Source organism: Mus musculus, chromosome 4 (genome assembly GCF_000001635.26).
Source record: "Mus musculus strain C57BL/6J chromosome 4, GRCm38.p6 C57BL/6J".
NCBI lineage: Eukaryota > Metazoa > Chordata > Mammalia > Rodentia > Muridae > Mus > Mus musculus.
The window spans coordinates 149,418,801-149,434,997 of record NC_000070.6 but is presented as its reverse complement, the minus strand read 5'-3'; the positions used below and the strand labels follow the sequence as shown (position 1 = coordinate 149,434,997).

Here is a 16,197-nt window from a genome sequence, read left to right as displayed (position 1 = left end):
TACTCCCTCTTGATTCGGTTTTACTCTTTTTGAGATCCTTTATGGGGCTCCTATGCCCATCACTGTCTTAAATGATGTGTTTAAACCTATGTTGTTATAATAATGATCTGTATACTAAGTTAAAAGGCTTACAGATGGTGCAGAAAGAGGTCTGGTCACAACTGGCTACAGTGAACAAGCTGGGTACCCCAAGAACATCTTACCAGTTCCAGCCAGAGATCTGATCTGCGTACACCTGCGTCATGCTGAGACCCTCAAGCCTCACTAGAAGGGTCCCTGCCTAGTTCTGTTTACTAATCCGCCTTATTCTGTTTTTGTTCCCATGTTAAAGATAGAGTAAATGCAGTATTCTCCACATAAAGATATAGACTTCTGAAATTCTAAGATTAGAATTACTTACAAGAAGAAGTGGGGAATGAAGAATAGAAAATTACTGGCCTCTTGTGAGAACATGAATTTTTTACCTCGGAGCCCACCCCCTCCCATCTAGAGATTGTTCCCAAAACACTCCTAAACTTTTCACCCCAAAACTCCTCACCCTAAAGTTCGAACCCTCCCAACTAAAAACTGTTCCAAGAACATTTTTGAGATAAAGGCCTCCTGGAACAACCTCAAAATGAACCAGGTACTCCTTAGTTACGTAGATTCCTTGATAGGACATGACTCCTTAGTTACGTAGATTCCTTTGGCAGAACTCCCTAGTGATGTAAACTTGTACTTTCCCTGCCCAGTTCTCCCCCTTTGAGTTTTACTATATAAGCCTGTGAAAAATTCTGGCTGACCGTCGAGACTCCTCTACCCTGTGCAAAGGTGTATGAGTTTCGACCCCAGAGCTCTGTGTGCTTTCATGTTGCTGCTTTATTTCGACCCCAGAGCTCTGGTCTGTGTGCTTTCATGTCGCTGCTTTATTAAATCTTGCCTTCTACATTTTATGTATGGTCTCAGTGTCTTCTTGGGTACGCGGCTGTCCCGGGACTTGAGTGTCTGAGTGAGGGTCTTCCCTCGAGAATCTTTCACTACCATGCCTCCTTCGTGTGGCCTGAGGATTGTGTGCACAGCATCGACTCCGCCAACTCCGCTACATTCCTAGCCTATGAAGCTATTTTATCATAGCTGCTTAGGTTGAATTCAATTCTGCACTTATTTGTAGGGATTTGCCACGGATCATTATTAAGTTCCTAGAATATGAGAGAAGGGCCATAAAAAGAATGATGAATTCAATATATATTATTCTGACACTGGGAAGGAAATTTTTTTAGGTCACACCAAAAGCAATAATTTATTATGACTGGGCACAATGAGTAAATTCTTTAACCTTTTTCATAATCTAAGTGATAAGAGGGTGTGAGACAAAAGATTTAAATTTGTGTTTAATTTACATTGTGTTATTGACATTGATGGAACTGATACAATCATAATACATCATGGTGACAGCAAAGGCAAATTGGCTGATGTGCAATTAATTCAGAATATTACCATTAATCAGAGTATGATCCAGCACTGGGAGGAGGGGTGGAAGGACTAGTACTTGGGAAGAGGGGTGGGAGGACCAGCACTTGGGAGGAGGGGTGGGAGGATCAGCACTTGGGAGGAGGAGTGGGAAGACCAGGAATCCAAGGACATCCTCAGCTATGTAATAAGTTCCAGACTGGCCAAGGTTACAAGACTGTGTTAAAAAGTAAAGACACCAGGGCTGGGCGTGGTGGTGCACGCCTTTAAACCCAGCACTCAGGAGGCAGAGGCAGGTGGGTTTCTGAGTTCGAGGCCAGCCTGGTCTACAAAGTGAGTTCCAGGGCAGCCAGAGCTATACAGAGAAACCCTGTCTCAAAAACAACAACAACAACAACAACAACAACAACAACAACAAAAACAAAAACAAACCAAACAACAACAACAACAACAAAGGAAAGACACCTTCACTAATAAACATAGAGGTCCACACCTGTGGCCCCAGAGTTTGTGAGGTGGTGGCAGGAGGATAAGGAGATCAAGTTATAGGACAGGGGCCACGGGGGGCATGGAGATGACTCAGCAGTAAATGTGCTTGCCCTCACTCTCACAACCTGATTTTAATCTTTAGAACCCACAGTTTGGAGGGAGAGCTTCACCCTCAGAAAGAAGTCCTCTGACCTTCAGGTCCATGCTGAGGCCTGCACACGGCCCTACATACACACTCACACACAAACAAATAAATTAAAAAAGAAAAAAAGAAAAAAGTTCCAGGAAATCTTTTCTTTTCTGGAATGAGGTAGAGATTTCTGTCCGCGTGCTTATTTTAGTGTGGGGATGGCAGAGATTGGGCTGTGACCCTGAGGACAAGGGGCACTCCGTATTGTCATGTAGAGCCTTACACTGTTGTGCATGGCAGGGGAGACACTGTGCTGCCCTCCAGCATGTTTTAGCCTCTCCTTATTTGGTTATAGCCACATAACTGAAGTGGGATTAGCTCTATAGGCAGAACGTTTAAATGTTAAATTTTAAATATAATCTGAATGGAAGAATTTTGGAGCAAGAGATAGAATTTGCCCATGTGATGGTTTGTATATGTTTGGTCCAGGGAGTGGCACTATTTGGAGGTGTGGCCTTCTTGGAGTAGTGTGGCCTTGTTGGAGTAGAGTGTCACTGTGGGCATGGGTTTTAATACCCAGTCCTAGCTGCCTGGAAGCCAGTATTCTGCTAGCAGCCTTCAGAGGAAGATGTAGAACTCTCAGCTTCTCCTGCACCATGTCTGCCTGGACCATGCTATTCTCCCACCTTGATAATAGACTAAAACTCTGAACCTGTAAGCCAGCCCCAATTAAATGTTGTCCTTTAAAAGAGTTGCTTTGGACACTGGGCGTGGTGGCACACCCCTTTAATCCCAGCACTTGAGTTCCAGGACAGCCAGGGCTATACAGAGAAACCCTGTCTCAAAAAAAAAAAAAAAAAGAGTTGCTTTGGTCATGGTGTCTGTTCACAGCAGTAAAACCCTAACTAAGACAGAAGTAGGGTTTACTGTGATAGGTCTGAACATGGTTTTGTTTGGAAGAGTATGGATTTTGGGACTTTGGATTTGGAAAGCATTGGAATGCTTTAAGTGGGGCTTAATGGGCTGTCTTAGAAGGAATATGGAATACTTTGTTGCTGTGAGTGATTTGAACTGTGCCAACCTGGCCCAAGTGGAGAAGAATTTCAGTATGTGGCCTAGATACTGTTTTTGTGGTATTTTGGTGAAGAATGTGGCTGCTTTTTGCCATCGTCTGAAAAGTCTACCTGAGAGGCTAAGGTGAAGAGACTTAAACTAATTGCTTTGAAAAGAAGTCTCAAAACAGCCTGGTGTAAATTCTGTTGTGTGGTTGCTAAAGTTCACTCCTATGAAGAACATTTTAATGAACAGGAGCAAGTTGAGAAAGGGAAAATACAAAATATATGGTTCAAGGGTTCAGTTAAAGGGACACCAGGAAGTAGAACAGAGCTGTATCCTCTGCTCTAGAAGATACCAGATTAAGGGAACATGACAGCATCCAGGCAGGCATGGTGCAGGTGGAGCTGAGAGCTCTGCATCTTCATCTGAAGGCTGCTAGCAGAATACTGGCTTCCAGGTAACTAGGACTAGGGTATTAAATCCCACGCCTGCAAGGCCACACCTCCAAATAATGCCACTCCCTGGGCTGAGGAGCAGATACAAACCATCACAGCCCACTTGGCTATAAAAGGAAAGCAGGATCAAAATGTTCCCATCTTTAAGGGACTGTAAAAATTAGTTTCCAGCTGAGCGGTGGTGGTACCCACATTTAATCCCAGCATTCAGGAGGTAGAGGTAGGTGGATCTCTGGTCTGCAGAGGGAATTCCAAGACAGCCAAGGCTACACAGAGAAACCCTGTCTTGAAAAACCAGAAAAACAAACTCCTGTGTTTTGAAATTGGAAAACACGGCTGCAAGGAAAATTGCTGGGTAGATTTCCTTAAGTGTGTTCATCTGTTAGAAGCTATGCCTTCCAAACCAGCAGCCATTGGTTTTCTTTTTCTTTTTACTGTACGTGTTGTATGCACGTGCCTCAGCTTCCTTCATATCTATATATTGACCCTGGAAATTGGAACTGAGAATGCCAGACTAGATACCACCAGTCTTTTCTGACACTGATGCCCCCGGTACTCTGTCTCACAGGCTCAATTCTTAGTATGGAATAGAGGTTCTGGGTGGCCTGTCTATGTATGAATTAGCTGAAAGGCAACCCCTGGTTGAGGTGAAGAGACTCCGGATACAGTGGACTTGGAAGAGAGATAGGGAGCGGAATTGCCAAGTACAGACAGCTCTCTGAAGAGGTTTGTGAGCAGAGAAAGCCAGGCATAATGCTGTATGCCTATACTCTCAGCACCTGAGAGATTGAAGCAGACAGATCAGGAGTTCAAGGCTCATCTCAGATATATACAGAGTTTGAGGTCAGGTTGGGCTACTTGAGAGTTTGTCTCAAAAAAACAAGGGGTGCGGGATTAGGGAGAAGAAGAGAAAGAGAACACAGAGAAACAGGATCGAGGTTGGAGGAAGAAATAAAATAAAAGTGTTTCAGGGCTGGTGAGATGGCTCAGTGGTTAAGAGCACCGACTGCTCTTCCAAAAGGTCCTGAGTTCAAATCCCAGAAACCACATGGTGACTCACAACCATCTGTAACAAAAATCTGATGCCCTCTTCTGGAGATAGCTACAGTGTACACGCATATAATAAATAAATTAATTTAAAAAAGTGTTTCTTAATTTATTTATTTATTTATTTTACTTAAAGCCAGGTGATGGTGACTCCCCTTTAATCCCAGCATTTGGGAGGCAGAGGCAACTGGACCTCTGAGTTAGAGGTCAGTCTGATCTACAGATGGAGTTTCAAGACAGCCAGAGCTACACAGAGAAACCCTGTCTTGAAAAAAAAATTTTTTTCTGTATATGTATGTGTGTATCCATGTGTGTACCTTGTGTTTGTGTGTAGCTCAGAAGACAACTTTCAGGAGTCAGTTCTCACCTTTGACCTTGTGGAGGAGGCAGGGTCTTTCTTGTTTCTTTGGCTACTGTGATACATACTCCAGGCTGGCTGCTTCTTGAGCCTCAGGCCCACTCTTCAGTCTTTGCATCCCGCTTCACAGCAGGAGTCTTGAGATGACAGAGGAGTAGTGCCATGGGTTCTGGGATGACAGAGGAGTGGTGCCATGGGTTCTGAGGCTTGGCCTCGGCTTGCTTGGCTTGCAGGTCTAGTGATCTTGCCAACTGAGCCATCTGCCTGGCTCACCGTGAGACTGGGAAGAATCATATCGTGTTTTTGTATGTTAATGAGAATATCTGTCTGTCTATCTGTCTGTGCACCACAGGCATATTGGCTGCCTGCTGTGGTCAGAATGTGGTGACAGATCTCCCAGAACTAGAACCGTGGACAGTTGTGATCCACCGCATATGGGTACTAGGAATTGAACCTGGGTCCTCTTCAAGGGTAATAAATGCTCCAAACCACTGAGCCACCATTCCAGCTCTTCTTTCTAGATTTTTAATCTTCTTACAGAAAAATGAAGCAGCATTCCTGTCAAAGAACAAGGGAGCCTTTGGAATTTGTCATGATTTCTGGCCATCACCATATGTAACACCCCTGATGGAGTTCAAGCCTTAGAGTGTTGTTAACTACTTGAATTCCTCCTGCTTGGCTTCAGCCTGATCTCCACAGGGTTACATGTGGTTGCTAACCCCAGGAAATATAAGCCAGTGTGGCTGACTCAAGCCCTGTTCTGTTCTTGTATTTGTGAACCACTCATACAGCATTATGGGCAAAGCCCTACACAAGACACAGGTGAGCTGGTCAGTTAAGGTGTACTAGTCATGACCTTACCTGTGACTGACTGACTGACAGACAGACAGACAGACAGACAGACAATGGGGGGGAGAAACACAGAGAGCTAGAATAAAGTTACATATACAAAAAGGCTTGAGGGGCTGGTGAGATGGCTCAGCGGGTAAGAGCACTGACTGCTCTTTAGAAGGTCCTGAGTTCAAATCCCTGCAACCACATCGTGGTTCACAACCATCTGTACAGCTACAGTGTACTCATATACATAAAAATAAATAAATCTTTAAAACAAGGCTTGAGAGAAATAAGCAATATCTGAGGAAGACTATTTATTATTATTATTATTTTCTGTCCTACAGGGCTTCATAAATACTTAGGCAAGCATTCTACCACTGATTTATAGCCCCAATCCTGGGCAAAGGAAAAAGCTGTGTTCTTCTGGTAGACAGCATGGTAGGTAAAGGCACTTGCCATTAAGCCAATTGATCTGAGTTTGATCCTCAAAGCCCACACAGTGGAAGGAAGAACCAATTTCTACAAGTTGATGTCTGACTTTGCAAGAATGAGGGCCTGAATTCTATCACCAAACCCTATGTAAAAATGCCAGGCTTGGAGGCTTGCAAGCCCCAGGCTGGGGAGGCGGAGACAGGAGGATCTCCAGGGCTTACTGGCTAGCAGTCCAACCTAACTGGTGAGCTCCAGGCCAATGAGAGGCCGTGTTTCAATAGAGGTGGATGGTGTTCCTGAGATGACACCAAGGCTGTCCTCTGTCCTCCACACACACACATATATACATAGATGTACACCTCCACAAACAGGAACATATCCATACATATACTTGATAAGCAAATTAATGCAGCAGTGAGGAAATGACATCAAATCTAAAACCTAAACACTAAGAAGGAATAAGCCATGCAAAGTCCAGGAGAAGAGTCTTTGGGACAAAGGAGACAGCAAACGTCAAGGCCTCAAGGAGGAAAAACTATCTTTCTGAAGCCCAAAAAAGCAGTGCAGTTGAGGCCCCGCAAGAGTAGTTACCAAATGTTCAATTTATTTGATGTGAAATGTGCAGAGTAGGTAAGTCCGGGGAGCCAGAGGACAGATCGGCTATCGGAAGTAATGGCAGGATGAGGAGGAATGGTTATAGTGTGTTGGATGGCTGGGTGGGTGATTAAAATGTTCTGAAATTAAAGAGCAATGATGTTAAAGAACTCTCACTACCCTAAAGCCATTGTATACTTTACTTGTGTGATTTAATCTGAGGCTACATGGCAATTATCATGTTTTCAGAAAAACAATGTAATTGACATCAGTGTAACTAGGGGTGCAAAATGGCTTACACAGAATTCATTTCCTGGAAAGTAGAATGCAGTCCTGAAAAGCCTGCAGCGATTTAATTTTACTCACAGACTCTTTGCATATCTAATAGTCATGTTCCCATTTTTAGCATGTAGCAAACAAATTGTAACTATTTTAGTCACTTCTTGTCCCCTTGGATAAGATCAACTGTAACTCTTTTAAACAGGAGTGGAATGTTTAAGATTATAGTTCAGCTAAGAGTAGCCGGTAATGAACCCTAGCACTTGGGAGGCAGAGGCAGGCAGATCTCTGTGAGTTCCAGGCCAGCGAGACCCTGTTTCAAATACATACATGTATACACATATACATACATTAATGTTATAGTTGGGTAATCTGTGATGGTGGTGCATACCCCAGCGTTCAGGCAGGATTTCAAATTTGGGGCTATCTGAAATACATAGCAAGATTCTGTCTCAAGAACAATTAAGAACGAGATGATTATGGCTTTTGTAAGCCATACGATATATACTTTGTGGCAAAATCTGGATTTTCACGGTTCTGTTAGATTTTTCAATTTGTATTTATACATTGATTGTAAAGTAAGTTTTTGTTGTCCGGCCGAGCTGGCATTACAAAGGGTTAGTTACTAAGTCATTGTTCAATACATTTCTCAATAATTTGAGTCTCTACACCCTTAAAGCAGAGCACCTCTCTAAAAGAACAAGGTAAAATAAAATTAAGATCCTGTTAGTTTTCTTCCATGGGTTTTCCTGGGGGAGGAAAAGAGTGGGACAAGGTATTTGCAGGATGGTGCTAAATGCTCCCTGCAGAAAGCAAATGTGTTTCCGATTCCTCAGTTCTTCTAATGTCTGTAGCCGGCTTGCAGCATCCTGGAGGATTTCCAAGTCACTCCACAGCAGGATCCACATGGGAACAAACTAGCACCGCAGAAACCCAAGGCGCAGGGGAGAGCCCGTGGAAGGGCCATATTCGGATTGGCACATCCTGCCCTCAGCAATTCTACCTGGGCCCCGCCCACCGCGCCCCTCGCCTCCGCTCAGTCTCCATGGTGACTGTCCGCCCCGCCTCCTCCTCGTCTCCTCTTAGCAGCCCCTCTCGCCCCTCCCCCCGCCTGGCGCCGCTCAGGGAAGAGGGGGTGGGGCAGGGGGCGGGGACAGGATGCAAGCGAAGAGGAAATCGGCGGCGCGACGCCCGCTGCTTATTGGCTGGCGAATCCCAGAGCGAGAAGCCCCGCCTCCCCGGCGAGGGTCACGTGACCCCTTTCAAAGATGGCCGCCCTGTTGTTTTGATGAATAATTCTTGGTGGGGCGAGGGGGTAAGAGTAGGGTTGGAGGGGTAGGAGGATTTACGCTTCCAGCGAGGGCTTCGCCAGTCCCGTCCCTCCCCTGCCCCCCACCGGGGTTCTCGCGTGGAGGCGGGGCGAGCCTGGCCTGCTTTTAGAGGGGAGGGGCTTCCCGGTCCGGTGCTGGGCTCTGCCTGGGCTGCTGTAGGGTCGCCGCGCCTCGGGGGCATCCAGTGTGCAGTGGAGCTGTTCCCGCCTGGGCCCAGGGGTGGGACCCGGAGCAGGGTCTGCGGGAGAAAAAAACGCAGCTGCCGCGTCACCGCCACGAAGACACGGCGCGCAGCGGGCACGAGCCGAGCTGGAGACCGCGCCGCCCGCCCTGGGTAACCTGGGAAGCTGAGGGGAGTCAGTGGCGCCTGGAGAGGACCCCATAGCGGTGGCCGTGGCCAGAGGCGGCAGCTCTGGGCGCTTGCTGCTGGAGGAGGCTGCGGCGGTGCGAGCGGCCGAAGCCAAGGCGATTCAGTGCCTCGTGTTCTTAGTTTTTAACCTCTGACTATGCAATTCTGAAACCTCCCCCATTGGGGGACCAGACAGCCCGATAGATACCTTCCACTCTTCCTTTGCTCCCGCCCTGGTCTCAAGAACTGAAGGATCTCTCTAACGCCTTTCACCATTAAGAGGAAAGCGATGGAGGAGCTGAGCGCTGACGAGGTGAGGAGGCTGGGGCGTGGGGGGGGGCACCTTGAAAGGATTACTTGGCAACTCTTTGGCGCTTTGGATGGGGACAGATTTTTGCCCTGGTGGTGTCGGGCTCTTGGGATTGGGGAGGCAACGGAGATGGCATTTTCAAGAATAATGAAATATAATGGAAGTAGTCATTCATCATCAGGTTGGCTGTATTGTAAGAAGCCCTTGGCTCCACTTTGGGCTACCGTCTCAGTATGTTTACTCGATCACTAAAATTCTCCAGAGATAGAGAATGCAAGAGGGTCTCTCGTTTTATTCTCCTTTATTCTCTCTCGTTTCTTCATTCGGAACTCCACTCGCTTTTCTTTCTTTTAGGGTCTGAAGACGGGGGTGGGGTGGTGAGGAGCATCTTGAAGGTGTTCAATCTTTTTAAAAGGGTGTTCGAGAAAGAGGGGCGCGATTTAGATCGTGGTATATTGTGTGTGTCTGCGTCGTCGGGGGTTTTAAAGAACAATTTTGCATAAAATCATGATGTTTAATGGCAGTTTTAAAGGGAAGGATTTGAAATCCCAGATACATGTGACCATTTCATTGTAATAAATTATCAAAGGTACCTTTGTGTTTGAGAGGTAGTTACAGATTCCTTGAGATTTAACATTAACAAAGTGTATATACTTAATAGTTAAAAAGATTCCAGTTAAATTACACTAATTTAACAGATTCCTAATGACTTCTGGTATTATGTTACTTTTGTCAGGACCCCTCCCCCTCAAACTTGGGTTGTACTGTGTGGGATCATCAGGAAAGCAGAGGCAGTTAGGGAACTAGGGATTTCTATGCCTCAGTTGATTTTTTTTTTCCCCTTGTCGTTTTACAAATTGAAAGCATTCCTTTCGAGATCCCAGCTGGCTTAATTTCTTCCCCTGCTTCCCGTAAGCTTCCCCTGCAGTATTATGAAAGTAGTCGTCATCTGTCATCAGGTCGGTTGGAAGAGGCCGGTGCTCCACTTTTGGCTATGGTCTCCTCATGTTTATTTACTCACTAAAATTCTCCAGGGATGGAGCATGCGCGTACGTGGGTGAAGGGTCAGGTAGGGGGGAAAAAAAACCAATCTTGTGACTTGTGATATTTCAGTTGTTAAGTCAGAATTGCTAATTTTCAGTCAGCTAACTTGGTTTTCCTCAACTACAGCAGGAGTGTAATCTTAAATCAGAAAAGCCCTGAGTAGTTTCAGGAAATATCAGGAGATCAACTTAGAAATACTTGGTTTTATGTAGTTTAAAAAAGCATCCTCCCATTTTCCTTTCATTCTAAAGAAACACAATCTGTGTTTTTCTGTAGCCCTTTACTTCTAAAAAGTACTATGCTTTGTAAAAGTTCTTGGTTTAGCGACCTTTACAGATTTGATCTTCGTTAATTTTTTTTTCAAACCACTTAATTTTGACCAGACTATACAGACTGGTCAAAGATACCGTATAATCTGGAAGGTATCTCTTTATTTTGCTCAGTTCTTGAGATGGTGTAACTCTCTTAGTGACCATAAAAGGAACACGTATAACCTTTGTGGAAGAAATGGAAGAAATTTTTTTTCAAGGTCAACAGAACACTAAAATGTATATGAAAAATTAAATTCACTAAAGCAGGATTAGTATAAAGGTATTTTCAACAAATTAGTTGGCTTGACTACAGTGGCAGTACAATTAATTACTGGTCATTTTATTCTCATTAGAAGCCAGAACAAAAATCTCTTTAAAAGCTTTTTTTTTTTTTTCTTTTTTGACTCTCACTGTAGCCCAGGCTGGTTCCAGCTCACAGACCCCTACCTGCCTCTGCCTGAGTGTGTACCAGTGTGCCCAGCTTTAATCCAGGTCCCTTAATTCAGAATTAGGTGTGCATTTCTCAACTGAGATGTTTCCAAAAGTGCTTGTGCCCATTTTTGGTTACTCTGGTAGTAGAAACTTATATGACAGATGTTGTAGGTGATGTTGATTTGGTTAAAAAAATATATAACACTCCGGGCGTGGTGGCGCACGCCTTTAATTCCAGCATTCAGGAAGCAGAGGCAGGTGGATTTCTGAGTTCAAGGCCAGCCTGGTCTACAAAGTGAGTTCCAGGACAGAGAAACCCTGTCTCGAAAAATTAAAAAAAAAAAAAAAAAAAAAAAAATAAAACACATGTGTCTTACAAGGATACATTTTAGAATTAAAACACACTGACGGGGCTGGTGAGATGGCTCAGTGGGTAAGAGCACCCGACTGCTCTTCCAAAGGTCTGGAGTTCAAATCCCAGCAACCACATGGTGGCTCACAACCATCTGTAACGAGATCTGACGCCCTCTTCTGGTGTGTCTGAAGACAGCTACAGTGTACTTACATATAATAAATAAATAAATATTTAAAAAAAAAAAAAAAACAAAACACACTGACGTGATCTCCTCACTGTAAGTTAGGAACTTGGATTAAATCAGAGTTTCATACTTTAACAAAATGAAAATATATGTGAATACCATCTAGAAGAGTAAAAACTGGTTTAACCAGACCAGGTCCCTCTCTCGTGGGTCACCTTGAGTTCTTTTACTTCTTTCTGTGTATTTGAAAGGGTTGTTTATCTGCATGGCTGTGTCATGCACGTAGTGCTTTATGCTGAGTTTCCGGAACAGAGCTGTGACATCCCACAGCATCATTGTTTACACTGCATTCGTGCTATACCTAGCTACTCGTGTGTTGTTCTCGTGGACCAAGGCAGTGCTGTAAGGAGGGCAGGTGGTTTAAACTGCTGCTCAGCAGTGCTGAGGAGATTGCTTTGAGATGATTTGTACCTTTCCCGGCTCCTTTTCTCTATTTCTTCTACATTTGTATGACCTACTTCTGTGAGGTCGCTGGCTGGGACTTGGGGTGTGCTCAAAGTTTTAGAAGAGTGTTCAGTATTCTTCCCAAATGCAGCATATATGACCTTGGGTTTTTATTGATTTTTAATACTGTGTCTTCCACTCTTTTTTTTTTTTTTTTTTTTGAGACAGGGTGTGGCTATATATACCAGGTAGATTTTAGATTTGTGATCCTCCTGCCTCAGCTTCCCAAGTGCTGGGATTACAGATGAGCAGTATTCTGTAAGTGGGAAAAGATTAACAGTTATTGAGTCTTAAAAGCCTGCACTTTGCCAGGTGTGGTGCAGCCATTGTTTTATTTGGTAAAACAGGACTGGAGAGATGGCTCAGTGGTTAAAAGCACCGACTGCTCTTCTGAAGGTCCTGAGTTCAAATCCCAGCAACCACATGGTGGTTTTTTTAAAAAAAAAAGGTCGACCTCATTTGGTGAAACAATGTGATGACGTAAGACTGTTTGTGGAGTTTATAGGTGAGGAAACATTAGGCTGACACTTGGCAAAAGTGACCAGGTTTAGAAGTCACGTGGTTTAGAAGCTCAGGACCCCTGATTCCAAAGCTGCCTTTATTACATCTCACTGTTCAACAGCTGTCCATGGATCGATCACAGCATCTACATGAATATTCTGCTAATGTTGACCTCTCTGATGTGGTATTCTGTATGAGTTCATTCATGATGTGATCTGTTCTTGGAACCGACTGACTCATGCGTAATGATGTTTCTGCACCAACTCTTTCCAACCCCAGCCTCAGATGGTTTACTCCATAAGTTTGGGGGTCAGGTTGGGTGATACAGATAGGAATCTAAAACGTATAACATAGGGGCTGGAGAGAGGGCTTCCCAGTTAGAAGCACTTACTCTTGTAGAGGACCCAGGTTGCTTTCTCACTGTGTCTCCAGTTCTAGGGACCTGTGCCCTCTTCTGACTTCTCCGGGCACCAGGCACATATGTAGTGCACATACACCCCTACAGGCAGAGCACTCACTCCCATACAGTGAAGCATAAGATTACCTTAATGTCCAGTGTAGAAGCTGTGCCTAGTGCTATTGTGAAGGTACATGTGAGCCACTCAGAAGCATAAGAAGGGATGCCTCATGGGGCGAGGTCTTAAGACTTCAGGAAAAGGCTCTGCGCTGAAAGGGTCCTGGGAACGGGGACTGAGGGGCTCAGTACCAGGCCGTGGGGCTTGGTCATGGGAGATGGTTTGCCTGTGGCACTGGCTGTTGTCAGATCTTGGAGAGCTGTCTGAAAGGTTAGGCGTTTCTACTCTGCCCGTGAGAGAGATTGATCTCTACCCTGCAGGGAGACTTAGGACTTAAGATGACTGGCAGGGGTGTGAGCACCTGCGGCCTGGGAGGAAGGTGGCGCACACTGCGGGACAGAGTAGGAGGCTGCTGCTGTTACAGAGGTCCGTGGATTGAGGCCTTCCACAGTGAGAAGGGGGTGAGCGGGCACACTGAGAATAAGCACCGAGGCATTAAGCCAGTCTGGTTCTTTTCTGTCTGTCTGTCTGTCTGTCTGTCTGTCTGTCTTTTTGCCTTATCTTTTCTCTTTTTTGTTTGAAGTGAGATCTCACTGTGGTAGCCCTAGCTGTTTGGCTGCCCTAGACCTCTGTAGTTCAAGTAGGCCTCAAACTCGCCGATTTCTCCTGCTTCTGTTTCCCAAGTGCTGGGGCCACAGGGTTGTGCTGTCATGTCCCATGCTTGGATGCTTGACTAATTAATCCAGTTCTAACATCGCTGTGACGCAGGAGAGAAGGAGGAGACATAAATCCGTGGTGTCTAGTTAAGGACAGGGCTGATTTTGGGATTGGACATGAGCAGATTTTAGAGAAGGCAAGATACTGAAAATGTAAGTCTGGTGGTCCAGCTCTGTTGGTAGAGTTCTTACCTAGCTAGCATGCACGAGGCCCCGGGTTCCATCCCCAGGACCTGTTTAATCAGGGATGGTGATGCTTTTCTGTATCTGAGGTTTGGAAGTTAGACCGTGGAGGCTAAGAAGCTTGACGTTATCTTCAGCTACATAGAGTTCAAAGACAGCCAGAGTACATGAAACTTGTATCACAGACAGACAGACAGACAGACAATGAAACTTGTGTCAAAGACAGACAGACAGACACACTATGAATTTGCTTGGTGATTCTCACCTGGCCTTTGTACTCCAATTCATCTCTACCTCCTCCCACCAAAGATCTATTTATTTATTTTATTTTTTTAACTGTGTGTGTGTGGGGGGGGGGCGGGGGTGTCCGTGCAATTGCCTTCAGAGACAAGAGACAGGTTTCCCTGGACCTGGAGTTACAGATGGTCCTGAGGCCTCTGCGGAGGGTGCTGGGAGCCAAACTCAGGCCCTTTGCATGAATAGTGTTTGCTTTTAATCGCTGAGCCATCCTGTCGGTCCTTTTGTGTCCTCTTAAAGACGAGACACAATGATAATGGTGACGTGAGCTGACACTCAAGGACTTCTTTGTTTTAAGCTCTGAACTCCCCTACCACCTTTGCTATTATTCTCTCCATTTTACAGATAGGAAAACCCAGGTTAATAGAAATTAACAAGCTTGCCGAAAGGCATGTAAACAGGCAAACAGTTTACCAGCTGAACTACATTCCAGCTGCAAGGCATAAGCCAGTTTAATGTGGGATCTGGATTCCAATCCAGAGCCTAAGTGTGAAGTTCTCAGTCCCTTTGCTAAAGCACCATTAGGAACACCCTTACCCCCATAATGAGTAGGGAAGAGGGGCAGCAGAAACTAGCAGACTTTTATACTCCAGTTGTTATAGCCAAGGGTCCAGGCCTCAGATAGCCCTGGATACTGATGAAGGCAGGAAGGCATCTGTAGTGAGCCAGTGACATGTCTGCCTTGGGGCATTTAACTCTGTGGGCTGATAGTTTGCTGACTGCATTCCAGTACCACTGAGAGCTGCTTCCAGGCAGCGTCATTTTCCTCAAAGGAAGCAGATAATATGCAGGCACATGAGGCGTTTTTTTTGATGCTATACCCTATAAAGGAAAATAAAATAGCCTGAAGAATTGAAAAACTGGGGTCAGTTTCAGGGGTGGCTTTTTATTTTATTTTTCTACTTACGTGTATGCCTGTGTAGATATTAATAGGTGATTGTGAGCCATCATGTAGGTATTAGGAACTGAACCCTGGTCTTACATAAGCGCTGTAAATGCTCTTAACCACTGAGTCATCTCTGGTCCCCCTCCACCCCCAATTTTTTTTTATTTTAGCTAAGGTCTCAATATGTAGCTCTGGCAAGCCTACTGTGTACACCATAGACTGGCCTCAGACTCACAGAGATCCACCTGCCTCTCCCTCTGAGTGCTGGGACACAAGTCACTTGTTATCACAGCTGGCACTTTTGAGGGGAGCCAGTGAGGCCTTGTTACATACTGCAGGCTGGCCTCAAATCCCTGAGCTCAGAGGATTGTCTTGCCTCACCCTCCTGAGTAGCTGAGACTATAGGCACGAGACACTACACTTGACTTAGAAGAAGGTGTCTTAAAGGTGTGTGCCTGCATGTGTGTATGTGAGTGTGTGTACACATGCATGTGTGTGTGTGTGTGAGAGAGAGAGTGTGCCTGTGTGTGCATATATGAAGACCATAGGTAGATGTCAGGTGCTTTTTGCTTGCTTGCCATCCTTGTTCTTGAGATAGGCTTTCTCATTTGTCTTAGTCAAGAGGGGAGAAAGATAAGATGCTGGGCCTGGGGTGGGTTTTTTGAAACCTCAAAGTCCACTCCAAGTGATACACTTCCTCCAACAAGGCCACACCTCTTAATCCTTCTCAAATAGTGTTACCCCTTGTTTTTTTGTTTTTTTTTGTTTTTGTTTTTTTTGAGACAGGGTTTCTCTGTATAACCCTGGCTGTCCTGGAACTTGCTTTGTAGACCAGGCTGTCCTCAAACTCAGAAATCCGCCTACCTCTGCCTCCCGAGTGCTGGGATTACAGGTGTGCGCCACCACGCCCGGCCCTGAATTTAGGTCCTTATACCTTTATAGTAAGCTCTTTAATCACAGAGCCATCTCCCCAGCCCAGAGTTTTGAGAAGAATTTAAGGGACAATAGGGAGCTGTTTTGGGACAGATTGTTCCTAGGGACTCAGCCACCTTGGGGCTTGCTGTCTGAGGGACACAGTGGTGAGAGCTGGAGTCTTACTGTGTTCCCCAGGCCTCTGTCAGTTTGGGCTGCCTTCCCATCCTTTCCGAATGACAGT

The 16,197-nt window shown here is 45.3% G+C and overlaps 1 protein-coding gene across 2 annotated transcripts in view; it reads left to right on the top strand.

Annotated features, from left to right (window-relative positions):
* The first annotated feature begins 6,836 nt into the window (after positions 1 to 6,836).
* The window catches only part of Ube4b (ubiquitination factor E4B), a 99,746-nt gene continuing 90,385 nt past the window's right edge, over positions 6,837 to 16,197 (top strand). The window contains exon 1 of one of the 2 annotated variants that reach the window (XM_006539088.4): positions 6,837 to 9,116. In XM_006539088.4, coding sequence (XP_006539151.1) covers positions 9,093 to 9,116 — 24 coding nt within the window. In that variant the 5' untranslated portion in view covers positions 6,837 to 9,092. The remainder of the gene's footprint in view (positions 9,117 to 16,197) is intronic. The other variant, NM_022022.3, reaches the window with a different exon arrangement.